Source organism: Cricetulus griseus, chromosome 8, assembly GCF_003668045.3.
Source record: "Cricetulus griseus strain 17A/GY chromosome 8, alternate assembly CriGri-PICRH-1.0, whole genome shotgun sequence".
Taxonomy (NCBI): Eukaryota; Metazoa; Chordata; class Mammalia; order Rodentia; family Cricetidae; genus Cricetulus; species Cricetulus griseus.
The window spans coordinates 18,146,884-18,171,587 of record NC_048601.1 but is presented as its reverse complement, the minus strand read 5'-3'; the positions used below and the strand labels follow the sequence as shown (position 1 = coordinate 18,171,587).

At 49.7% G+C, this 24,704-nt stretch overlaps 1 protein-coding gene across 4 annotated transcripts in view; it reads right to left on the bottom strand.

The window, feature by feature from the left end:
• Nucleotides 1–24,704, bottom strand: part of Tead4 (TEA domain transcription factor 4) — a 74,777-nt gene that overhangs the window by 14,576 nt on the left and 35,497 nt on the right. For 3 of the 4 annotated variants that reach the window (XM_027428373.1, XM_035449074.1, XM_035449076.1), the window contains 7 exons: nt 14,938–15,002; nt 14,595–14,657; nt 10,108–10,236; nt 8,639–8,682; nt 8,106–8,161; nt 5,112–5,251; nt 4,214–4,387 (listed from right to left, as the gene is read on the bottom strand). In XM_027428373.1, the coding sequence (XP_027284174.1) occupies nt 4,214–4,387; nt 5,112–5,251; nt 8,106–8,161; nt 8,639–8,682; nt 10,108–10,236; nt 14,595–14,657; nt 14,938–15,002 (671 nt within the window). Of the gene's footprint in view, nt 1–4,213; nt 4,388–5,111; nt 5,252–8,105; nt 8,162–8,638; nt 8,683–10,107; nt 10,237–14,594; nt 14,658–14,937; nt 15,003–24,704 lie in introns of those variants that run through there. The other variant, XM_035449073.1, reaches the window with a different exon arrangement.

Below are 24,704 nucleotides of genomic sequence, written 5' to 3'. Positions count from 1 at the left end.
TGTGTGTGTGTGTGTGCCTCCAATGTGCAAAAGCTATGCATTCAATACCTAGCACCAAGCAAAAATAGAGAAAATGGTTTTTGATCTAGATTTCCTATCATGTATCAGCACACACACACACACACACACACACACACACACACACACACACTCCAAACAGGCCGGGCTGGTCAATTTTGTGTCAACTTGACACAAGCTAGAGTCATTTGGGAAGAAGGACCTCAACTGAGAAAATTCCTCCATAAGACTGGTCTGTGGGCAAGTCTGTGGTGCATTTTGTTGACTGAAGTGGAGGAGCCCAGGCCACTTCGGGTAACACCATCCCTGGGCTGTTGGTGTGTACAAACCGGTACAGCCCTCCTCCGCGGCCTCCTGAGATGAAGGACTGTAAGCTGTAAGATGGAATAAACTCTTTCTTCCCCAGACGGCTTCTGGTCATGGTAATAGACTTAGATATTGCAGGGTTTTTTTCCCTTGGATCTTTCTATAGCATGTGTTCCAATCTAACGAGTCAGGTTTGCCGATATGGGAGCTACAAGACCCCAGAGACTATTTATTGACATTATATAGGAGAGGCTCAGTCTGACCGATATGTAACTAATAGTTCACTCAGGAGCAGGGAATGGAGGCACCCAAGAAAAAGATCTCCAAAAGGAAGGAAGGACTAATAAGGTAATAGTTAGGAGCACTCAGGGAAAAAATTTCCTTCCCAGTTTTATTATATGCTGGCTCTTATGGAGCAATCTGTAAAAATATTATGAATTACTTCATCTAAAAACTATTCAATTTTCATATAAAAATCCACTTACATCTAGGAAAAAGAAAGGATATATAATAAAGGAAATGTCATAATACAGTCTTCAGCTCTTTGGTGATCAATCTACATTGTCAAACAAAAAACAAATACTCAAAGTGGCTTTTGGTAAAGCCTATGACTCACCCCATGTGAGGAGACTGAGATGATGGGAAACGACGTAATGTGGCTGATTTCTCTATAACGCCTTAGTTATGACATCAAGATACAGCAACCTGATATATATATATATATATATATATATATATATATATATTCAACCAGGATATAACACCTAAAAAAAGCCTGGGGGCTGGAAAGATAACTCAGCAGTTAAGAGCACTGCTGCTCTTCCAGTGGTCCTGAGTTCAATTCCCCACAACCACATACTGACTTACAACCATCTCTAATGGGACCAATGCCCTCCTCTGTCATGCAGGTGTTTATGCAGATAGAGCACTCATATACACAGAATACATGAATAAATAAATACTCTTCAAAATAAATAGAAGAAAATTACAATTTACCACTCTGGGACTTAGGAGGGCATTAACACAAGAATCCAGTGTTTTTCATTATTAAAGACAGTTGGGGTTGCTCTTCCAGAGACCCTGGTTCAATTCCCAGCACCCATATGGCAGCTCACACCTGTCTGTAACTACAGTTCCAGGGGATCCAACACTCGCACACAGAAAAACATGTAGACAAAGCACATTAAAAATAAAATAAAAAGGAATCATTCAAAAAATCTTTTAAAAGACTCTTGGAATTAAAACCATCCTGAGTGAGGTAACCCAGACAACCCTGAAAGACAAATATGGTATGTAATCACTCAGAATTAGATATTAGGCATAAAGCAAAAGAATTAATAACGTAACTATGAGCACACTTATCAACATCAATGGAATGCTGTGTAGCACAGTGGTAGAGTCTGTGCTCACAAGGCCCTGTGTTGATCACCAACACCGCCCCAAAAGACATTTCCTATTTTCCATCCCATACAAATTAAGCCCTAGAATTTAATTTAAAGATCATCTAGGAGCCAACTCAATTTAACTGCTATGCTTCCCCCCACCCCACCCCCTAAAGACAGGGTTTCTCCTCTGCTTGTTTTGGAACCCACTTTGCAGATCAAGCTGGCCTCAAACTCACAGAGTTCTGCCTGCTTCTGCTTCCTGAATGCTGGGATTAAAGGCTCAGCACTACCGTCACCTGGCTACCACTATGCTTTCTGTTATTCTGTCTCACACACCTTTCTTCTGCTCCCTCCTGCCTTTTCTGCTCATACATTGCTTGGGAAGAAATGGCCTTTCTCCTCTCGGCCTAGCAGATCCTGCCTGCCCGGAACCCAGGTTCAGGCGCCATCCTGTTTGGAGAACAGCTAACTATGAAATCATAGGACAAAATGTACATACACATCATCAAGGTAAGGTTCGAGGTCTCTAACTCAGCACTTGGATCTTCTGCAGAGAGCTGGCTTAGTGGTAGGGAGAGCTGGGCTGGACTGGGCAATCCTAGGCAGGGCCCCAAAGCCAGCTGGAATACTGTATAAATGTTTACTGTCAACATGTTTTTTTTTTCAGAACAAGAAACTTCCAGATTAGCAAAAGGCTTGGGAGCAAATTAGGCTGAGACAATCTGGGGTGGAGGTAGAAAGAGGGGTCCTGTAGGGCTGGGGTGCAGCTCGATGGTAGAATACTTGTCTACTAAGGCTGAGGTCCTCAACCTGCAATCCCACTGCTACAAAATTTTAAAAAAACAAGCAGCTACATAGAGCGCACTCCAGCACTGCAAACTAATAAGTGGCACCTGGGTGGGCCTCTGGGGTTAGCAGAAGCCACAGGAACCAGAGACGGAAAAAGTTCCATGTCTGAAAATTCAGTGAGGTGCCTGAAGCCATTCCAGCCCTTACTGCCTACTGGCCTGGCCTCCCCTCTGTACCCCTTCTGTGTGTTCTAGGCCCCAGAAGAAAGATGTGAGGCAGTTCTGTGCCTCCTGGTCTCTGAGAAGGGCAACCTGTGGGCCAGCTCTAGCCACCCAACACCTCCCCAGGAGTGAGGTGAGGAGAGCAGAGCAGACCAAGTTCATGGATGGGACTGTTTGAGATAGACATGGTATTCCCTTTTAGGTGGCCTGGCTGGCAGCAGTGACAGACACCGCCCTATGCTACACTCTTCTCTAGGGTCTGTCGGGCTCAACACTTCAAGATAGACACTGGAGGGCCAACTAAGGACTAGCGCCAGGCCAAGAACCCAAGGCTCAGGTGACACCCTCTGTGTCGGTTCTGCTGCTGATCCCAGGTGTGAGGGCAGTTCTGTGTCTCAGAGGAGAGTGCCTTATGGATTGGCTCTAGACACCCAACATTCACCGAGGGATGAGGATGACAGCAGAGGTCAAGTCTGTGGACAGGACTGTTGGAGACAGACATGGGTATTTCCTTTTGGGTGGCCTGGGCTACAGCAGGTGACATCCTTAGCTACACTCCTCTTTTCAATGCTCTGAACAGCCCAATAAAATTCACAGCTGGACCCCCTGATCATGGATGCCAATGGGGAGGTCCCCGCACTCCTGGGAGCCTCCGGAGGTGGACTGGTGTTTTGCCCTGGTGTGTGTGGGGGACTTCGAGAGCCCATCCCACTTGAAGGGATGCACTCTGTCTCTGAACACATGGGGAGGGGCCTAGGCCCAGCACAGGAAGATTTAGTGGACTTGGTGGAGCCCCGGTTGGGGGCCCTACCCTGCCTGGGGAGTGGTGGGTGGATGGGGTGGGGGGTAGGTTGGAGGTGGGGGAGAAGGAATGGGGGTGAGGGGAGGGAGAGGGAGAGGGGAATTACATGTGAAACAAGCCTGTTCCCTAACTTGAATTAATAATAATAATAATAATAATAATAATAATAATAATAATAATAATAAAAAGAGAAAAAAAATTCACAGCTGGAGAACCAGATGGGGATCAGCATCAGGCCCAGAATGAAGAGCTCCATCTGGACTTTCCTCCCACCTCTCACCCCCCCTGCACACACACACACACCCACACACACACACACTCCACACACACACACACACTACCACCTCCTTAAGGTTCCAGTTCCTGACCAGGACCCTGCCACAGCCACCATCAGAAAAGAGGCTCTTGAGCTAGGGTGGGATTCAGGAAGGTTCTACCTTAGCATGCTGGAGGCAATGCTGTCTATCCCTAGCACAGTAAGAAGTGGAAGGAAGAACGGAGGACAGACAGAGGGACAGTCTACAGTCTCACTGCCACATTCCGCCACTGGCTCCCACCAGCAGTGGCCTCTGGTGGGTGCTCCTCACCTCCCAGCACCCTGCCTCCTCCACAGCAGGGCGCCCTCTCTTCCCAGCTTTCCCTATCACCTCAATGCCCTGAGTGAAGGAAGGAAGGAGAGGCCCAGAGCTTACCCAGAACTTCACAAGGAAGAAGGCATTAGAAGGCCCCCGTTCAAATAGCTCCTTGAGGCCACCCTTCCTCTCTGGGAATTTGTCGTAGATCTGGTGGATGTCCACGGCTTCGAGGTAGGGGTCACTGTAGCTTGGGCTCGACTGGCTAATGTGCACAAACAGGTGCTTGCTGTACTGTGGACCGAAGAACAATCAGTCTGAGATCCGAAGCCAAAGGGTAGGCTAGAGAGACAGCCCAACTGCCTGCCTCTCTTGTGACCTGGGGCAAATCTCTTTACCTCTCTGGGCCTCACTTTCCTCCCTGGGAAGAGGGAGACAAAATGGGTCAGAAGCGACCTGCTGTATCCTCAGCTTCCCGCGCCCCGCCCCCTCATAGACAAGGACTGGAGGGCAGGGGGGAGGGCAGGGGTTGGGAGGAAAGGAAAAGAAATTGGAGATAGTGGAGAAACCTGAGAGAGCTGAGAGGGAGAGCTCTAGAGAGCAAGGGAAAGCATGGAACAGAGGAGGAGGGGGCAGGCAGGCGAGGAGAGAAGAAAGAATAAGGAATCTATTAAGCCCTGAAGGGAGAGGGGGAGAAAGGTAAGAAAGCCAGAGGGGGGTGGGGAGGAGTGAGACCTCTGGGCCTGCGGGGTCTACTCTGGAGGCAGGACTTCCGGGGTGGGACCCACTTATTAGGGTGGGCACTAGGGAACCTACTATGGGGATAGGGCCTCCAGTGACAGGGGCATGTAGCACGGGGACAGAAGCTTCAGGACTTGAGGCTTACTTTGAGGACAGGGGCTTGTGGGATTGGGAACCTACTCTGGGCCTGCAAGACTGAGGCCCTACAGCAATGGCAGAGCCTCTGAGATTAAGATGGCCTCTCTTGGGGTAAGACAGTCAGACATGGAAGACCTACTGTGTCAGGATCTTGCTGGCGCTCCAGGAAAGCAGAGAACTCCAACATCCAGAGCTTGGAGCTGGCCACACTGCGGCCTTGCCATGGGGAAGCTGGCGGAGCAGAGGGTGATGGGGTGGGTCCTGCAGGAGATTCAAAGCCTATAAGAAGGGAGAGAGACACATTGTCCTCCCTGCTGCTATCCTCAGTGAGGACTGAACAAAACCAGTGAAAAGCTTGCCCAGTGGTGGGACAGAGCCTATGAAAGATCCAGCCAGTGGTCCCAGGCTTCTGCACAGGCTCTTGCACCAGGCAGATGGATCTGAACAGCACAGGCTGCCTGGAAAACTGCCAGGGCAGGCACAGCAGGACTCTTGCCCTAGGGCCATTTCTAGTCCAGGCAGTTAGATAGCCAGTTGAAACAACTAGCACAATAGATTCCAAGGCCCTGGGAGCAGGAAGTTTCCTGGAGGACTCACAGTTGCCGAAAACCCATAGAACACCACCTACAACAGAGGGTTCTAATGAAGGCAGGCCTGGGCCAGCCTGATAGAGGTGTGCCCTGGGCACCACAGAAGACTTCTTGGTGCTCCTGAGGCTGAGCAAGATAAGGAAGTCATTAGTTCAAATGACAAGTGCTGAGTGAAGATAGGGAAAGGGAACCCAAGCTGGGAAGAGTCAAAGGTGAATGTGGGGGTGGGGGTGGGGGTGGGGGACGGGGACGGGAACCAACTGAGAGAATCTGTAAGGCCACATCTTCATGTCTGAAGAGCATGTCTGAACTGGTAGTGGCTGGAAACAGGCTCTGTAGTCAGCCCGAGATGCTGCAAACAGGATGGATTGATTCTATTCCTAAATCAAGGAAAGCCTATGGTCGAATCAAGTGGGGCTGGGAAGTTGTCAGTTCTGCAATTTTTTTTTTTTTTTCCTGGTAATACTGGGGATGGAATCCTGCCTAGAGCAGGGAATGTGAACTAAAATTCCTGAAAAGAAGCTGTGCCTGGCTGTGAACAAAAACTCCTGGAAGGAGTTTCTGTGTCCGCCGAGACTGATGGACCGATTGGAATTTCAGGGCTCTGGAGAGACCGGAAATATATAGGGTCAGAGGCTGATTACTTTATCTTGGGCTAGTGTTAGCCTTCTGGGACAGCCATGCCTTGACTCACTCTGTATCTGAACTAACACCTCGTGATAATAAATAGAAAGCTCTTAGAAGCCATTAACTCAGCAGAACACCAGGAGCTAAGAGTGACATCACATAGCATCTTATACCTATAGAATAGGTCCCCCATCTCCTTGTACCCACCTCTCTGCTGTATCCAGTGTATTTTAAAGTTGCCTTGATTTTATGACTTTCTTTGTTCAGTAAAACTATGAAAATCCTGTGAAATCATTTCCAGGGTGGAATATGAAACTTGGGGTAACCTAAATCTGTGTTCCCAGGCCATGGTCACTCACAATGGCTCCAGAATAAAATATCTCTTATTCCTTTTAAGATGAGAGCTGTGACCGGGCGGTGGTAGTGCATACCTTTAATCCCAGCACTTGGGAAGCAGAGGCAGGCGGATCTCAGTGAGTTCGAGACAGCCTGGTCTGCAAGAGCTAGTTCCAGGACAGCCTCCAAAGCCACTCAAACCAAAAACAAAAAGATGAGAGCTTTGGTTTTTATGCTGAGAGTACTCTAGACAAGCTCTCGGTCACTCAGCTTAGCAGTTTTTCATTCCTTCTTCATTGTGGAAGAAAGGTAGGATTGGGGGGGGGCACATTAAGGGCAAGGCCTTTATGAATCAGGTTTTCCTTCTGGTGGCCACTGGTACCCTGGGCAGAAGCAATGAACTCAGGCACAGGGGGAAAAAAAACAAAAAACAAAAAACAAAGAAGAGACCAAGAACAGTCCAGGAGAGCGGCCAACCATGCTGACCACACCAGCCCATGCTTAGTGCAGCCACCAAATCTTTCTTCCCTTCCATCCTGCAGCCCCAGTGCACCCAGGAACTGCTGTGAACACAGCACAGGATACCCACAAGGATCTGCAGATACCAGCTTCGGAGGCACAGTCAGACACGAACAGGAAGAACACCCCTGATAGACAAAGGTCTGCAGAGCCCTGGATGGGCAAACAGAGGCCATCTAACCTGGGTGGGGCCGGTAGGAGGAACCGTGGCCCAGGAGGAGCAGTCTAGCACAGCACCACGGGGCCAGGAAGCATTTAAGCCTGGAAATCCCATGATGAGAGGGATGCTTTGAGAATCTTGGGCAGCCAGTTAAGAAGCCACCGCAGGAATCCAGGCAAGAACTAGGAGGATCTGAGTACAGACCGCATCAGCATGGACAGAGGGAAGAGAACAGAAAAGAGGACAGGACATGAGGACTGGGCCCGACTCAGTGATGCTCCCTCTGTGGGTGAAAGAAGCGGTGATCAGACATCAGGTGTGGCAGGAAAGCCTGAGAGGCTGCAACTGCAATATCTCAGCTGGTCACTCTCCAAGGAAGGTTGAAAGCCTAGCCTGGACTGCAGCGTGGAAGGGGCTGAGGGAGCCTCTTGGGAAAAGGTCAGAGCTGGCCCACTGAGGCCTGAGGAAGGGCCCAAACCAGTAAGTCACTGCTGTCACATTGCCCAACAGCACTTTCCAGCCATCAGGAAGGGTGCTAGGGAGGGGCTTGCAAGCCAGTTCCCTTCAGCTCCCAATTGAGAGACAATAGGCAGCACTCTAAGGATGAAGCCTGAAGAACCAGCACATATACCCTACAACAGCGGCCTGGGGACACAGGCACTTCCTCCCAATTCTGTGTCCCAGCCAGGCCTGAGCACAACTGGCAAGAAGTACAGCATTTGGTGTCACCCCAGGATGCCATGTTACCTATGAGGAAGTGTGGTATAGAGAGAAAATTGGGGTGTACGGTCTTGACACATGATGTCATGACATCTAACAGGACCCCAGGTGCTGGGAGCCTGGGACCAAAGGCAGGAGCCATAGGGTTTGACACACAAGGGGATCATGCATCATTACTTACCTGGCAGAGGCAGCGGAGGCTGGACAGTATAGGTGTTCTGAGAGAAAGGTTTCACACTGTGGGAAAAAGGAGAGAGGAGGCATCAGCCATTGGGAAGGGCTGCAGGGTAGCTCTGGTGGCTTGGCCACTGGTGGCCTTAGCAGGCATTGGTTTCCAGCACCGTCCCCTGCCAATTCCCTCAGGTTTTATGTTTGAGTCATAGAAGCAATATGTCTGTTGGTGCACTCCACCTCCCATCAAGCAGAGGCCAAGCAGATGTCTCGCTGGGTACCAAGCTTTAGAGCCCCTCCTATACCCTGTCCTGATGAGCACTTCAGTAAATGGCACTCCAAGTGTGGACAATGCAGACTAAGCAAGTGACGTCTGAGAGCAAAGCCTCATCCCTAAGGTCAAGGCCATCCTGGAAAGGCCGATCTCACACTGCAGCCCATCTCCCCCTGCTTCCACCTCCCCAAGCTAGGCTCCATTTCCTAAAGTGCTGGGTTCGAATTCAGCTCGGGGAGCTTGGGATAGAAAAATCAAACCGTACTCACTCATGGGATGTTCCGGGTTGGCCTGGCAAAGCTCCTTGCCAAAACTGTGGAGGTAAAAGGTACAGACTCAGCTTGGCTGTGTTGTGCACAGGGCCAGAGCCCAGGAGGATTGAGGGAGAGACCATGCAGGCCTCTGGGTGTGAAAGGAGGAAGAAAGGCAGCTCCAGCAGTGGGAGGAAGGAAAGCCAATGCCTCTGTTTAACTGGCTGACGCTAACAGGCGCAGCAACACCAAGGTGTCCTTCCCTGAGCCCCACCGGGAAAGCCAGGCTTGCTGACCCCGCACTTTCTCCCTCCCATCGAGACTCGCAGTGTTCTTCAGCATGTAAAGGTTCCCAGGTCCTAAAGTCAAGAAATCTACGCAGGGGCTCAGTGGTAGAGCATGTGCTTAGCTTGCATAAGGTGCATGGTTCCCACATCGAATACAAAAAATTATACAATCCAAGCGTCTACACAATCATGTTCTGTCCTGTCTACTTAACATCCCACCTAGCAGTCTTTAGGACTCCCTGTGAAATACGACGGCAGAGAGGCCTGTGGAATTTAACACATGTCCCTCCCCGCATGTGAGGGCAGTGTAAGTGAGGCCTCTTACGGAGGCTATATGACAAGCTTGGGAAGGGGGACCATTCCTGGAACATTCTAAAAGTGTGGCAATGTGGACATGGCTAAGAGACTGGTCATTAGGCGGACAAAAATCAAAATCTGAGCACAGGTTTGTCATTAGGTATCAGCTGTCCACACAGGAGGTGGGCTTTGCCTCGATACTGAGCAGGAGGAGTTGGGTCACGGGTGAATAAATGGTGGCTATTTGAGGACCGGGTAGTGCTGGTCAAAGCTCAGGATTTTCAGCTCCAGTCCGTGGTGTTATTATTTTGTTTAAAAAGAAGAAAAGAGAAATGCTGAGACATGAGACATAAGACTATAAGTTTATTATAAGGCCCGGCAGAATGGGGAGACTAAGAAGAGGAACAGGGGTAAATGGCTGACCGCCATGGCCGGTCGCCATAGAGAGAGCACATAGGTGAGAGAGAGAGTAGAAAGGAAGCTGAGAGGAAACAGAGCGGGGAAACAGAGAGAGGGAACAGAGAGCGTAAATGGGCAGGGGCCTATCTTTTAAAGGGGTCCTCTGCACCTGGGTGCAGACTTAGTTCCCATGGAACCTTGGGCTGACCAGGGTACTGCCTGTTCCACCAGTTAACAGGGGCAGGCCAGCATAATGCCTGAACCTTTCACGTGGACTTCTGCTTCCTTGTCTATAAATTAAGCCAATTTTCATCTGGCCAGCCCTCCTGCATCTCTTTTTAAAGGCCTGCTGTGTTATTAAGGACCTCAAACAAGCAGTGGTTTAGAATGGGCTCTGGGAGGACTCAGAAGAGAGGGATCGAGACTGGCCACTGTGCCCAGCTCTGCAGAAGAGACAGTATAAGGAAGCTGTGTTGGCCTCTTGCTCTGGGCTGCCCCACTTACCCCTGAGATTGCTGGGTAGCCAGGGCCCCGGGCAAGAGCCATTTTACTGTGGAAGGCTGTGGCGGAGACGATCTGGGCGGACGACATGGCAGCCATGCTCTGCAGGGCCTTGTTCTTAGCTGCCTGGTCCTGGGGAGACATTGGAAGGGAGGACCTTAGCAGGGCCACCAGCCAGGCTGAGGGGAGGCATGATCTGGCCTTAGAGTCAGAAAAGCTGTCTAGTGCCAGTAGCCAGAGCTGGGGACCAGATTTAAGCTCGTGATGTACTAATGTCCTGGTGTCTGAGCAGGGGGCTTGGCTTCTCTGATCAGTTTCCTCATCTGTTGTGGAAGCATTGAACTGACTAGAGACTATGGCAGACCGCCTGCCCTCCTTCCCTCTCTGTCCTCTCTGTCTCTTTCTAGTGCTGGGGATGGAACCCCAAGCTTCAAGCACGCTAAGCATGAGCTCTACCATTGAACCCACAGCCCCAGCTACAATCCTTATAAAGGGGGAAGGCTAGTGAACCAGTACTTCACAGTGAATGAGAAGGCAGTAGAACCAAGTCTGCCTTGAATAAGATGAGAGGTAAGACTGGCAGATAGCCTCTGTAGCTTAACTGTCTACGGGACAATCTCCCTCAGTCCACACGGCCACTCTGAGGCAGGGTGCAGTGTAGTTTCCAGGCTCAAGAGGTGGCTACCCAGAAGCCACTCAGGAGCAGTCTGGAAACAGGTGTGGCCTGAGACAGCTCACAGAGGATCTTGAGATATGCCAATGCACTTTGATCCCCGGGAGGGCAGAAGATCAGGAGGCTCCCTCTCAGAAGGTGAAGAAATGGGATCAGAGAATTTAGCCGTAAGAGAGAGGTTCATGCTGTGGCTCAGACGTGCTCCCCGAAGTTCTTAGGTGGCTGGTTATTTGGAGATGGGACCTTTGGAAGGTGATTAAGCAAAGTCTCGAGGGTGAGCCCACATGATGGCATGAGTGGTTTACAAGAAGGGGAAGAATGACTTGTGCGAGCTTGCTCTCCATGTGCTGGTACCCTTCTCCTCGTATTAATGCAGGAAGAGGGCTCTCAGACACTGGATAGACACTACAGCCGCGTTCTCAGATTGTGGGCCACAGAAGCATCTCTTCTTTTTTCTATTAATCATTTGTTTTGTGTGTGGGAGTGTTTTGCCTGCATGTATGATGTACATATAATTCAGTATGCACATGGCTGGTGCCTACCCGAAGCCAGAAGAGGATGTCAGGCCCCCTGGAACTGGAGCTACAGATGGTTGTGAGCTGCTTACTATGTAGGTACTGGAAACTGAACCCAGGCCCTCTGCCAGAGCAACAGGGGCTCTTAACCACTACTCTGTCTCTCCAGTCACATCAGCATCTATTTGTTGAAACCTTTCTCACTTTTATTTTTCTTTTTGTGTCGAGTCTGAGCCTAGAACCTTGCACATGCTAGGCACCCATCTATCACTCAGTAGCTCTATTCACGGCCCCTACCCATTGTTCTCATGATGCTGAGGTTTGAACTCAGGGCCTTACACATACTATCAAAGAACTCTGCCCCTGAACTATACATACCACCAGCCCCTTTTTGTTTAAAATTTTGAGACAGGGTCTCACTGGAATGCCCAGGCTGACCTTGAACTTGGATCCTCCCAAGTAACTGAGATTATACACATGCACCGTTACGTCCAGTTCCTCCCATTTTAAAGATAGAGCCTGTCTATATTGTCCAGGCTGTTCTCAAACACATGGACTTGAGTGAGCTTTCTGCCCCAGCCTCCTGTTAAGACTATAGGCACATACAATCATGACTAGTTTTTTGCTTTATAATTACCCAGTCTGGAAGGACACAAGGAAGCTTTGGGAGAACTGAATACATTCTATTCTTGATCAGAGTGCTGGCTACAAGGATATAATTATATGTTAAGATTCACTGGACCAGACAGCTAAGACCTGTGCCTTTTGTTAAATGCATACACTATGTATGGGGGTTTAACAGGAAATGAGTCCCCTAGGCTCATTTGTTTGAACACTTGGTCCCCAGTTGGTGGTGATGTTTGGGAGCTTATGAAAGCTTTGGGAGGTGGAGCTTTGCTGGAGGATGAATGTCACTGGGGACAGGTGTTGGGGGGAGGGGGGTTTCTCCTAGTCCAACTTCCTGTTCTCTTTCTCTCTCTGTCTCTGCTTCATATCTGAAGATGGGCTCTCTAATCTCCCCACTCCTGCTCTCATGCTTGCTGCCATGCCTCCCAAGATGGACATTCACCCCTTTGGAACCATAAGCTGAAATAAACCCTTTCTTCCATTAAAAAAAATATAATAATTACCCAGTCTGAGGAATTTTTTGGTCATCACAGAAAAAAATGATTAAGACATCCTAGGCTGGTACAGAGAGGGCTGTGCCAGCCAAGGCGCCAGTGGAAGTGCATTAGGGTGTGGCAGCAGCCAGCACTCACTCTGGAGGACAAGGAAACCCTACTAGGTTCCGGGATTGTTCCCCACTCAGAGCAGTGCAAAAGTGGGTGAGATCTGTCGCTGGCACCCTCGTCCACTGTCCTGTGGCTAAACTTGAGCCTTGTTCTCTGATAACTGAAGTCATGTACTTCCAGGAGGAAACAACATTTTAGGCCAGCCCTCCCAGGCAGGCCTCTTCTTGAGGTGACTTGGCAAGCCATATATATCCTCAAGGCTGCCGAGATTAACAACTGCACCCCGAGTCCAGAAAGCTCCCTCGGCTCCATGCCAGCAGCATGTGTCCCTTCCTGTATCCTTAATCTAAACAAATGACAGGGCTCAGGAAACCACATCCTCAACTTGTGAGGCAGGAGGAAGGGGAAAGGACATCGTGAGGATGACATCAAGGCCAGACGGCAGGGTCAGGAGTCATGTATTTTCCAGTTGAAGGGGACCTTACCTATCTATCTCCTTGCCACATCACCCCGTCACTTTGTGGGTGAGAATACAGAATGAGACTCATGAACGGAGCAGGACATGACCATGAGACAGAGATGGGGCACAACAAGCCCAAGGATTTCTGCTCACCCTACTGTCCGTCCCAGAGCTTAATCACTGTGGTCCCAGGAGCCTCCAAAAGTAGGACAAAGTCCTCAGGGCAGTCTCTGGGAAGATGCAGATAGTTGACAATCTGGGTGTTTTAAGAGGTTTGTGGTTCCTCTTGATGCCTGACCCGAGGCCCACTGGCTGTTGTCCTCAAGTCTCAAGTTACAGACAGACATGTGATTCCATGAAGCAAACATGGATGGTAGGGATGCCCCAAGGAATCGAACAGTTCCCTAGACACTCCAAACATAACACAGCTGCTCTGTCACCTGGGATCTCAGTGAGTCAGAGGCAGACCAGAGAGGGGACAAGGAGAACAAGCCTGTCTTTAGGGTTGGGGGGTGTTCCAGGGAAGGATCCACAGCTGAAGGCAGGCCAGCTGTCCTGGGGACAAAGGATGGAGGTGCTGAGCCACAGCTATGGGGCGTGGAGGACAGCTGGGATGAGGACAGGAAGAGTGGAAATGTGAGGACAGTGGGTGTGGCATCTTAGGAGGCAGAGGGGCCAGTGGCTTTACCTCTGGGCCCACATCAACTAAGGTGATGGACAAGCTGGGCAGTGGTGGCCCACGCTTTTAATCCCAGCACTCAGCAGTCAGAGGCAGGCGGATCTCTGTGAGTTCAAGCCCAGCCTGGTCTATAGGGTGAATTCCAGGACAGCCAAGGCTACACAGAGAAACCCTGTCTCGAAAAACCCTGACTCAAAACCACCACAAAACAAAAGAGAGAGGGGGAGAGAAAGAGAGAGAGAGAGAGAGAGGGGGGGGGTGGTAATGGACAAGACAGTGTGAGGTCATCCAGTCCAGTCCAGCACCTTTTAAACTGGGCTCAAGGTGGTACAGGATTCTTCCTTAGGCATGAGAGGCTGCTCACGAGTTGAGGTGTGGGTAGGGGGAGCCCTGGCCTACTCTTTGCCAAACTGACTGCAACTAGAATGACCCACTGGGAGGCATACTGAGGTGAGATTTTGTTTGAGAGAAATAAAATGAGAGTCTCATTGCTTCAACAAAGATTTATCTACTGGTCTAATCCAAGGGTCCAAAGGTTAGATCTTCCTCACAAGTGGCCAGGCAGACCATGTGTTTAAGAACTAACTCCCTCTTGTAGAGCTCACTCCCTCCTAATGTTCCTGGAGGACTGTCTACCTGAGGGGACCTGCCTGCAACTGACCTTACACTGAGGGGCATCTGGGGAAGGGATGGAAACTGCCATCTCAGAGAACACAGAGGAAACAGAAACCTGGAGTCCGGGCCCTTCTACACTAAATCCCAGGTAGAGCCCAGCAGGAGACCTCCATTCATGTACACAGATCTACAGCGAGGCCATAGGTTCAGCTCACGGAGTTGACTTTCCCCACTGGAAAAAGAGTCCCAACTTCTGCGAAGCTCCACTGCACCCCAAGTCCCAGGGATTTCTCTCTGCTAACACTGTTTCCCTTACCTTGAGTTTGGCCTGGATCTCCCGGGCTTTTCGACGGGCAAGCACCTGGATGTGGCTGGAGACCTGGTGCAGAAAGAGAGTTCCTGTTCTTACCTCCCAGATAGCTCATGCTTCCCCAACCCTCAGCCCCTTTGGGGAGCTCACTCCCGCCTGCCCCAGTTCACCTTGAGCCTGGCAGTACTGCACAAGGACAATGCCAATGATGTGCTTCCCCCCCCCCCCAGTACCTTGGAGAGGGAGTTTGACTCTAGTAAAGGGAAGGACCAGGGAACTCAGAGAAGTGGGTGCCGTTCCCACCCCTGGGGAGCAAGCATGGTAGGTGGGGCGACCTTTCTGGCCTCACCTGCTTCCTGGTGCGGGTCTTCCCTGTGCGAAGCTTGATGTAGCGAGCAATCAGCTCGTTCCGACCTGCAGAAACAACCACAACCTCTCAGTGAGGCGTACTTGAAGGTGAGCTCATTCTGCCCACCATGGTGGAACTTGGAATTAGGGCTGTATAGTTCCATTCCCACCCGCCCTCTTTGGAGCACAGGGATATATACCCCAGTAGTGAGAGGAGACTACACCTTTATTGGACAGACTGATGACCTGACAGTAAGTAGTAGAATTGGGTCACACAGGCCACTGTCACTCAGCCCAAGCTCCTCATCCCACAGTGGCTGTTTAAACACCTTAGCCCCTCCCCTCCTGGGAGGGGAGTACCTGGCCCTTAACTAGGAAACTACCATAGTTTCTGCTACTTCTGAGAATGAGGAGGATCCTAAAGATGTTTGGTGAGCAATTCGGGGAATGAGAGGTGAGATTCTAATAGTTGCCAGGGAGGAGGCCTACCTCTTTCATACAGAAAGAGCTCCCAGGAGACGTAGCTCAGTGTTGAGGATCTGTATAGCAGGCAGAAGGCCTTTATTCCCAATCCTGCCTCACCAAAAACAAAAACAAAACCCAGGCAACTTTTTTAGTCCAAGGTTCTGCCTCAGACCTGGTGGCCTGCTTCATCTAACATTTAAAAAGCAGCCACCCAAAGGCTACACTGTGTCCCCAGGACTCTCACGGGCTATAAGAGCCAGCCACATCCTCTATTACTATAAATGATATCAAAAAAGACTTATTGGGTTATTATTATTATTATTATTATTATTATTATTATTATTATTACTTTTATTTACTAGTATTGAGGCAGGGTCTCATGCAGCCTAGGCTGACTTTGAACTCATTATGTAGCTGAGAATGACTCTGAACTCCTGATCCTCTTGCTTCCATACCCTAAGTGCTGGAATAACAGGCATGCACCACCATGACGGTTATACAGTGCTGGAAACCAAGCCTAGAGCATTGTGTAATTGTAATGCTAGGCGAGCTTCTACCCCCTAAGCTACATCCTCAACCTAGTTTTTTAGTTGTTACTTTGCTTTTTGTGTGCATTTGTTTGCTTTTTTTTTTTTTTTTTTTTTTGAGAAAAAGTATTGCTATCTAGCCGTGACTGGCCAGGAAACGTGTCCATCCTTGATTCTCCTACCTCTGTCCACTAAACAGAACTCAGTACCTAGGTTAGGGGGCACATAGCCACACAATGGAGCAATGTATGCTGGAAATAGATGTGTTTGAGGATGAGGGGTGAGTTCAGGCTTGGGGAGCAGGTGAGCCTCAGTGGGACCTTGGCCACTGGATAGGATAAAAGGAAAGAACAAAGAATATCAGATGGCTGGGTGGTGGTGTGGTGCACGCCTTTGAACCCAGCACTTGAGAGGCAGAGGCAGGTGAATCTCTGAGTTCAAGGAGAGCTTGATCTACAGAGTGAGTTCTAGGACATCCAGGGCTACACAAAGAAACCGTGTCTCACCCCAGTGGTGGTGGTGCACGCCTTTAATCCCAGCACTCTGGAGACAGAGGCAGGCGGATCTCTGTGAGTTCAAGACCAGCCTGGTCTACAAGAGTGAGTTCCAGGACAGTCTCCAAGGCCACAGAGAGACCCTGCCTCGGAAAAAAAAAAAGAAAGAAAGAAACCATGTCTCAAAAAAAGAAAAAGGGCAACCAAAGAAAGAAAGAGAGGAAGGAAGGAAGGAAGGCATTGGATGAGGGAGAGGGAAGGCTGAAGTAAAGGAAGCTGTCACCTCTTTGCTCTACATCTAGGCCAGAGGGCATAGCAGAGGCCTGCCCTGTCAGCTGAGGGTGGAGTGGCCATGTGAGGAAGCTGCTGTTGCAGGGGCAGGTGAGGCGAACCGGCTGCCTGCCACCTGGGCTGTAACTAGAGAGCCTGACCAAAGCCAGGCTGGCCCCCAAACTGACCTTTCCCTATGGCCAAGTCCAAATTAAGAGCCTTCATCTGCCAGGAAGACGTGCTGGCCTGGGAGCACTGGCTTGTCTGTGTCCAAGGAAGGAAGGAGGGGAGAACCTCTGTGAGCCAGTCTGCACCTAAAACCGTGAGTCCAGACCTTCCTACAGTGTTCCATCCATCAGGGCTTTTGGCACAATCGTCTAAAGGCGATTGTGCTGCAGCTATGAAACGCAAGTCCTAAGTTACCCACGGTTGGTTACAGTTTAGGACCACAAAACTGGGGTTTAGGGAGCCAGGCTTGAACCAGCAGCTCCACAAAGGGGCTCTGGGACCACAGCAAGTTGCTTCCCTCCATGGACCTCCACCCAGCCTTCTTGTGATCTGTCTCAATCTAGTTTAAAGTCTTTCTTCTGTATTTGACCACACAGATTTTTACTGCCTTAGGATGCTGAGCGTAACACTAGCTGAATGAGGACTCTGGCCAGGCATAGCAGCCACACCTGTTTATCATCCTAGCACTTAGGAGCCCAATGTGGAACGATTGCCTCAAGTTTGGGTCCAACCTGTAATGGGGAATGTACTGTGTATGTTTATCTTATTGATTGTTAAATAAAATACTGTGGCCAATGAGACAGCAAGTTAGATGGGACTAGGAGTCAAAGAGGATTCTGGGAAATGTAGTAGAGAAGTGGTGATCCAGGCAGGAAGTGACATAGCAAGGAGACTCATATTTAAAGAAGGAGAAACAGAAAGTGTCTCTCTTTTCCCCTCTGCTCCTGCTCCAGCGGCGCCATGTGATCCACCGGCAAGGAGGGACGCCAATAAGGCGTCTGATAAGGTAAGTCTTATAAAATATATAGGTTTATGATAGTTAAGACTGAGCTAACAGATGAGGAATCCTAGTCATTGGCCAAGCAGCTTTGAACTTTATACAAGTTTCTGTGTATTCATTTGGGCCTAACTCGGGCGGGCAGCTGGCATAAAGCTCACACGTGGCGGTAGGGCTCAGGCGGCTTTTGGCAGAAAGATTTATCGTAACAAACCTGAGCTACAGAGAAAACCCAGTCTTTCATTGATTTTTCTTAAGGCAGAATGAGGGGCAGGAGGACAACTCTGTTGTAGCTCTCAGTCTCTGCTTCAGGAAGGACAATATATTCTTAGTCTAAAGAAGTGATCAGAGTTTAAAGACAAAAGCCAGGGATACGTTAGGGGTGACATGGGAGCCCATTCCACATGGAGGGATACTCCCTGAACCTAAACACAAGGGGTGGGCCTAGGTCCCATCCCAAAGCATATGACAGACGCTGAAGGACCCCCTCCATGGAAGGCCTCACCCTCCCTGGGGAGCAGAAAGGGTATGGGATAGGTGGGGTGTTAGTTGGGGGGGGGCAGGGGAGAAGCAGAGGGAACTGGGATTGATATGTAAAATAATCTTGTTTCTAACGTAAATAAAAAATGGAGAGAAAAAAATTAGGGGTGACAGAGAAAAGGTTTCTGAGAGCCACAGGCTAATCCACGCCTGGAGATATGGTGGCAAGTCTCAGCATTGGTGGTGGGATAGCTGGAGCGACAGGGTAGGTAGGTGTCTTAGTCAGAGTAACTGTGCTGTGATGAAACCTCATGGCCAAAGAAACGTGGAGAGGAAAGGATTTATCTGGATTATACTTCCATATCACAGTTAATATCATCAAAGGAAGTCAGGACAGGAACTCAAACAGGTCAGGACCCTGCAGGCGGGAGCTGATGCAGAGGCCATGGAGGGGTGCTGCTTACTGGCTTGCTCCTCATGACTTGCTCAGGCTGCTTTCTTATAGAACCTGGGACAAGCCCAGGGGTGGCACCACCCACAGTGGGCTGGGCCTCACATCAATCACTGATGAAGAAGATGTCTCCAGGCTTGCCTGTAGTCCATCTTAAGGAGGCATTTTCTCAATTGAGATTCCCTCTTCACTGATGACTAAGTAGCTTCTGTCAAGTTGACATAAAACTAGCCAATACAGCAGGGGATGTTCGGAACCTCAGGGACCGACCATCTGGGAAATAGTTCTTGGGCTGCTCCTCTCTCTCAGGCCTTGGCAGCTCATCAGTCATCTGTGCCCGTTAGACTCTCAATACCCCAGAGGAAAATACACTGGCTGCTCTCTCTCCAGTCTGCACCTCCAAAGCTGGGAATGAGGGGCACATGCCTGCCACCCAGTACTTATAAAGCTGACATGGGATCAGGAACTACAGGTCAGCCCGGGCTACATAATAAGACCATGTTTCATAAAGCAAACGTGTTAACGTCTCCAGTGTTTGGCACGCGATGAATGAAATCAAGGCATGGATGAGGGAATGACTGAGTCTATCATAGTTCCACTTTCAAAATATTCCCAGAATTGGGTCTCGTCTCCCCACCTCAGTTCTTGGTCTGGGCTACGGGGTCTCGTCTCCCCACCTCAGCTCTGTGGTCTGGGCTACCGGGTCTCGTCTCCCCACCTCAGTTCTGTGGTCTGGGCTACCGGGTCTCGTCTCCCCACCTCAGCTCTGTGGTCTGGGCTACCGGGTCTCGTCTCCCCACCTCAGCTCTGTGGTCTGGGCTACCGGGCTACCAGGCTATGGATGGGGCTCTGGCCTGGATCACTAACCACCTCCACCTGACTTCCTGCTTCAAGCTCTTCTCGGCCCAGCAGCTGACATGTCTCCTAAAATCCAAAAAGTGCTACCCTGGCTTCCCATCTTCCTCAGATGAAAGGAGTCCAAGTTCTGCCAGGTGTGGTGGCAGGGTTGGAGTCTCAGCTACGTGGGAGAGGCAGGAGGACTGTTTCTGCCAAGGCTGGACACCAGCTTGAGCAACATCAGAGATAGAGTTTCTTGAGGGGGGAAAAAGGGATGAAAAAAGCTGGGGACAGTGGCAGAGCTCTTCCCTAGTATACACAAGTAACCTGCAAAACAAAGACACAGAAATAGAAACACACACACACACACACACACACACACACACACACACACACAGTTCAAGTGCCTCCAAAGGCCCAGAGGTACCCTAAGGATCTGTCCACCCTCCACATACCACCCTGATGTCACCTATCTGCCACTCTGAACTGCTTCCTGGAACTCGCTGGGCCCACTTGCCCACTAGACTTTGTGCTTGCCATCCTTCCACCAGGGAACACTACCCTTTTCATATTCCTGGCAGTGGCATGGTCTCATGGCCTGGGTGGAGATGGACGCCATGGTCTTCTGACATCTTCCCTGACCATGGCATGAGCTCAGGGACAACCCTCCCCACCAGCACACCCTAGCCTGCACTTCCTGTCATCCTCATTTTCCTCCATGAACCATGGAATCTACTGATATTCTGGGTACTGTCTTTTCCCCCACAAAAGCGCACCCTGAGAATGCACTCAGGTGTTTGTTATTTGTCTCTATCAGACACCTAGAAAACTCTCTGGAAGGCTGGGGAGATGACTCAGTGGCTAAAACACTTGTGTAAGTGAGAGGGTTGGAGTTCAGATGCCTAGAACCCATGTCACTTCCAGAAAGCTTGGTAGCTTGGAAGGTGGACACAAGGATGCCCCTGAAGCAAGCTGGATAGCTCAACCAGCCTGTATCAGCAAGCTCTGGATCCAGTTGTGAAAATGAACAAGACAGAGTGATCAATGAAGATTCCCATAACAACACACAGAGAGACAGATACATACATTTTTAAAAACTGCCTGTATAATGTAGGCTCTCAATAAATATCTCTGAAACAAAAAATAGAGAACTGAATGGTAGTTGGGTGGTGGTGGCACACAACTTTAATTCCAGCACTCGGGAGGGAAAGGCAGGCAGATCTCTGAGTTCAAGGCCAGCCTGGTCTGCAAAGTGAGTTCCAGAACAGCCAGGACTACACAGAGAAACCTTGTCTTGAAAAACCCAAAAGCAAACAAACAGAAGGAGAAGGAGGAGGAGGAGGAGGAGGGAGAGAGAGAGAGAGAGAGAGAGAGAGAGAGAGAGAGAGAGAGAGAGAACACTGAATGGCAAGGAGATCAAATATCCAGGAAACTGCTGTTCTTGCAAAATGCCCCAGCTTCAGTTCCCAGCACCTACATCTTGTAACTCTAGTTCCATGGGAAGCCCATACCCTAGTCTGTGCTCTATAGAATGTGGGCCTCCATGAATGTGGTTCACATAAACTCAGGATGCACACACAGATTCAAATAAATAAGTTTAAAAAAAAAAACTTAGAACCAGGAGTGGTGGTATTCACCTTTAATCTCAGCACTCGGGAGGCAGAGGCAGGTTGATCACTCTGAGTTCAAGGCCAACCTGGTCTACATAGTGAGTTCCAGATCAGCCAGAGCTACTTAGAGAGACTCTTCCCAAAACAACAACAAACATCATGGAGAGACAATATAGCTCAGTAAGTAGTAAGTAGAATGCTCAGTTATCAATGCAGGAAGCCCGATGTTCAACCCAGATGTGGTGGTGCATGCCTGCAGTTCTAACACTGTGGAGGTAGAGGCAGGAGGGCCAGAGGTTCAAGGTCTTCGGGATCTCCTGATGGCTAAGCAGGTAAAAGCATTTCCCTCATAGCCTAACAACCAGAGTTGTAAAGGTTGAAGGAGAAAAACTAATGCTACCCACTTGTCTGTCCTCTGACTTCCACATACATGTTGTAGCAAGTGTGTGCCTATATGCACACACATCACATCAACCAACCAGTCAACCAACCAGTCAACCAGTCAATGAATAAACAGAGTTCACAAAGTGGCTCAGCAGGTAAAGATGCTCGCTATGAAGACTGAAGACTTGAATTCAATTCCCAGGATCCACTCGGTGGGAGGGCAGTTATCCTCTGACCTCAATATGTACACTGTGGCATGCCCACATCCACCCACATACATCCACACAAATAAATAAATGTAATTTAAATTTACAAAATAAATATGGTATTTTAAAAAATGGAGTTCAAACTTTGTTTAAAAATAAGTGCAGAGTCTGGTGGGCGGTGGTGGTGGGTGTTTTTAATCCCAGCACTTGGGAGGCAGAGCTGAGTGGTCTACAGGACAGCCAGGGCTACACAGAGAAACCCTGTCTCAAAAACCAAAAAGTTCAGGGTCCTCCTCAGGTACACTCCAAGGCTAGCCTGAACTATGAGGAATTAAGTTTAAGGGTGTGGAGGGTGCCCATACGTTAAGAGCAAGCCCACTTCTCTCTACAACAGTTGGGTCACTCTACCTATTTTCTAAATAACAAAACAAGCCAAAAGAGAAAATCTCACTCAGATCATCCATTAACAGATGTAGGAGTGATGACTGCCCGGGCCACTTGCTTGTGGCACTGAGCCAGGCCCAAGGGGATGCTGGGAAATGTCTCTTACAGGACAGGCCACCATATAAACTGGCTGAAACCCTCTTCCAAGTCCAGGGGAGCACTCCGTGCAAAAAAAAATTTTTTTTGAGCCAGGTATGTAATTCCAGAAAGCCAAGCCAGGTGACAGTGGCCCACGCCTTTATTCCCAGCACTTGGAAGGCAGAGGCAGGCAGACCTGTGAGTTTGAGGTCATTCTGGTCTAGAGACCAGAGTTCCAGGACAGGCTCCAAAGCTACAAGAGAAACCCTGTCTTGAAAAACCAAAGAGGGGGCGGGGGCAGGAGGATCATTTTGAGTTTAAAGATCAGACTAGACTACATAATAAATTTCCAGGCCAGTCAGGGCTATAAAACAATATCCTAATTCAATAATCTTAAAAAGAAAAAGAAGAAGAAGAAGAAGAAGAAGAAGAAGAAGAAGAAGAAGAAGAAGAAGAAGAAGAAGAAAGAAAAAGAAAAAGAAGAAGAAGAAGAGAGCTCTCAATAATTTTGAGGAACACAACTTGCTGTGTAATCAGGCTGGAGAGCTCCTTCCCTCCTGCCCAGTGGGGTCTTTGACCCTCTGACCACCATCTCCACATTCCCTGGTCTCCAGCAGTCCAAATCCTCTCTTCTCTCCTGGGAGCCGCCATTTTTAATTTCATGGCTAAGGGCTGGTCACACAGTGTCCAGTCATCTCTGCTCAGCCCGCTGCCTGCAACTTTGCATTCTTCTGTCTCCATGCCGTTCGTTCACCTCAGGCCATCACTCCATCCAGTCTCCAGGGGATGCTGGCAGAGACCAATGCCCCAGCATGGAAGAGGAGTTCCTGAGGGTGTTCAGAGCCAAGAGGAACACACAGTTTCCTTCCTGTCACATGGGAAATGTCACTGCAGCCACACACTGCCTCCAGCGTGGTTGTTATCCAATTCACACCCATATGCACAGAGCAACCATTGGCTATTTCTTCCCTTTGACTCTTGGTGTTATCAATACTAACCAGATACTCCGCCGTATCAGCAGAAGTGTTTACACAAAGACAGATATGGATGGCACAGCTGTATCTGCGCCCCTGCGCTGTATCCTCACACAGCTCTATGCAGCAGCTTATGTTACTCCATGCAACAGAGGCGGTAGGTTTAATAAGTTATTCGAGATCAAGATCACACAAGTGGCTGAGATTCAAATCTATGTAGACTGGCCTCAGACCCCGCCCCTTTTTTTCCTTTGTTTCATTTAAAGAGTTATTTATTTAGGGGCAAAGAGATGGCTAGGCAGGATGGAGAGCGGGCAGGGCGTGTGGGTGGGAGGCAGGAGTGTGGTCCTGGAGAGAGAACTCCCAAAGTATGTCAAGCTAGCAAAAAGGAGCCTTGACAAGAAGAACCCTGCAGGAACACCAGGAGAGGTGGAGTACACCCATAATCTCAGCACTGAGGCAGGAGGATTTTTAGTTGGAAGCCTGCCCATATGACGGAATGAGTTCAAGGCTAGCCTGAGCTATATTGTGTTATGTTTCAAAACCATCAGGCCGTGATGGCGCACACCTTTAGTCCCAGCACTCTGAGTTCCAAGAAGGCCCCAAAGCTATACAGAGAAACTCTGTTTTGAAACCCCCCCCCAAAAAAAATCTCCCACCAAAAGAGAAACAAGGGAAAAGGGAGACATGGAAGGAAGGAGGGAGGACTATTCAGAGGGAGAGAAAGGCACACATGTCCCTGACCCAGCCCTGCAACCAGCTGTATAACTGTAGGCCCCAGCCCCTCAGCAGCTGAGTTCACAAGCCAGAGAAGCAGGAGGCCACCCTGGCCTTCGGAGGAGACCCTGAGCAGCTGAACATTGCTAAGTGGCAGGTGGTCTTGGCTCACCCCAGAGAGGACCTGGGAGGGGCTGGGAAGGACATCCCCAGACAGATGGTAGACCCATCTGTCAGAGAGCAAGTGTCCAACAGCTAGCACACACAGCTCAGATCCATGGCCCACCATGGGAAGGGCTGCCCAAGAGGAAGGAATGTTAGCCTGATCACAGGCTGAGGGTGGGACCTCTGCTGAGGAATCACCATGCTCTCATCGTGACCTCTCTGCTTTCCACAAACCCCACCAGCCAGCCTGGGCCTAATCTGAGGCACAATCCCACTAGATTTGCTGTCCCACCTGCAAAATCCTGCCTGGCACAGTCACTTCTGTATCTCATTTCCCAAGGCAGGATAGTCTCTTCTCTCCACACCAGCTCTCTCGCTCTGCCATAAAAACAGCATCAAGGGCCAGGCGGTGGTGGCACATGCCTTTAATCCCAGCCTGGTCTACAAAGTAAGTTCCAGGACAGGATCCAAAGCTACACAGAGAAAAAAAATCCTGTCTCAAAAAACCAAAAACCAAAATCCATTATCATGGAAGTGATGGCCCAGCTGCTTAGTGGGAGTCGGCCAGGGCCGTCAGCCATTCTTCCCCAGACAGTCAGGCCCACTCTAGTTGGAGCTGCTGTCTGTTACCCGATTGTGTTTTCCTGCTGTATACTGCCC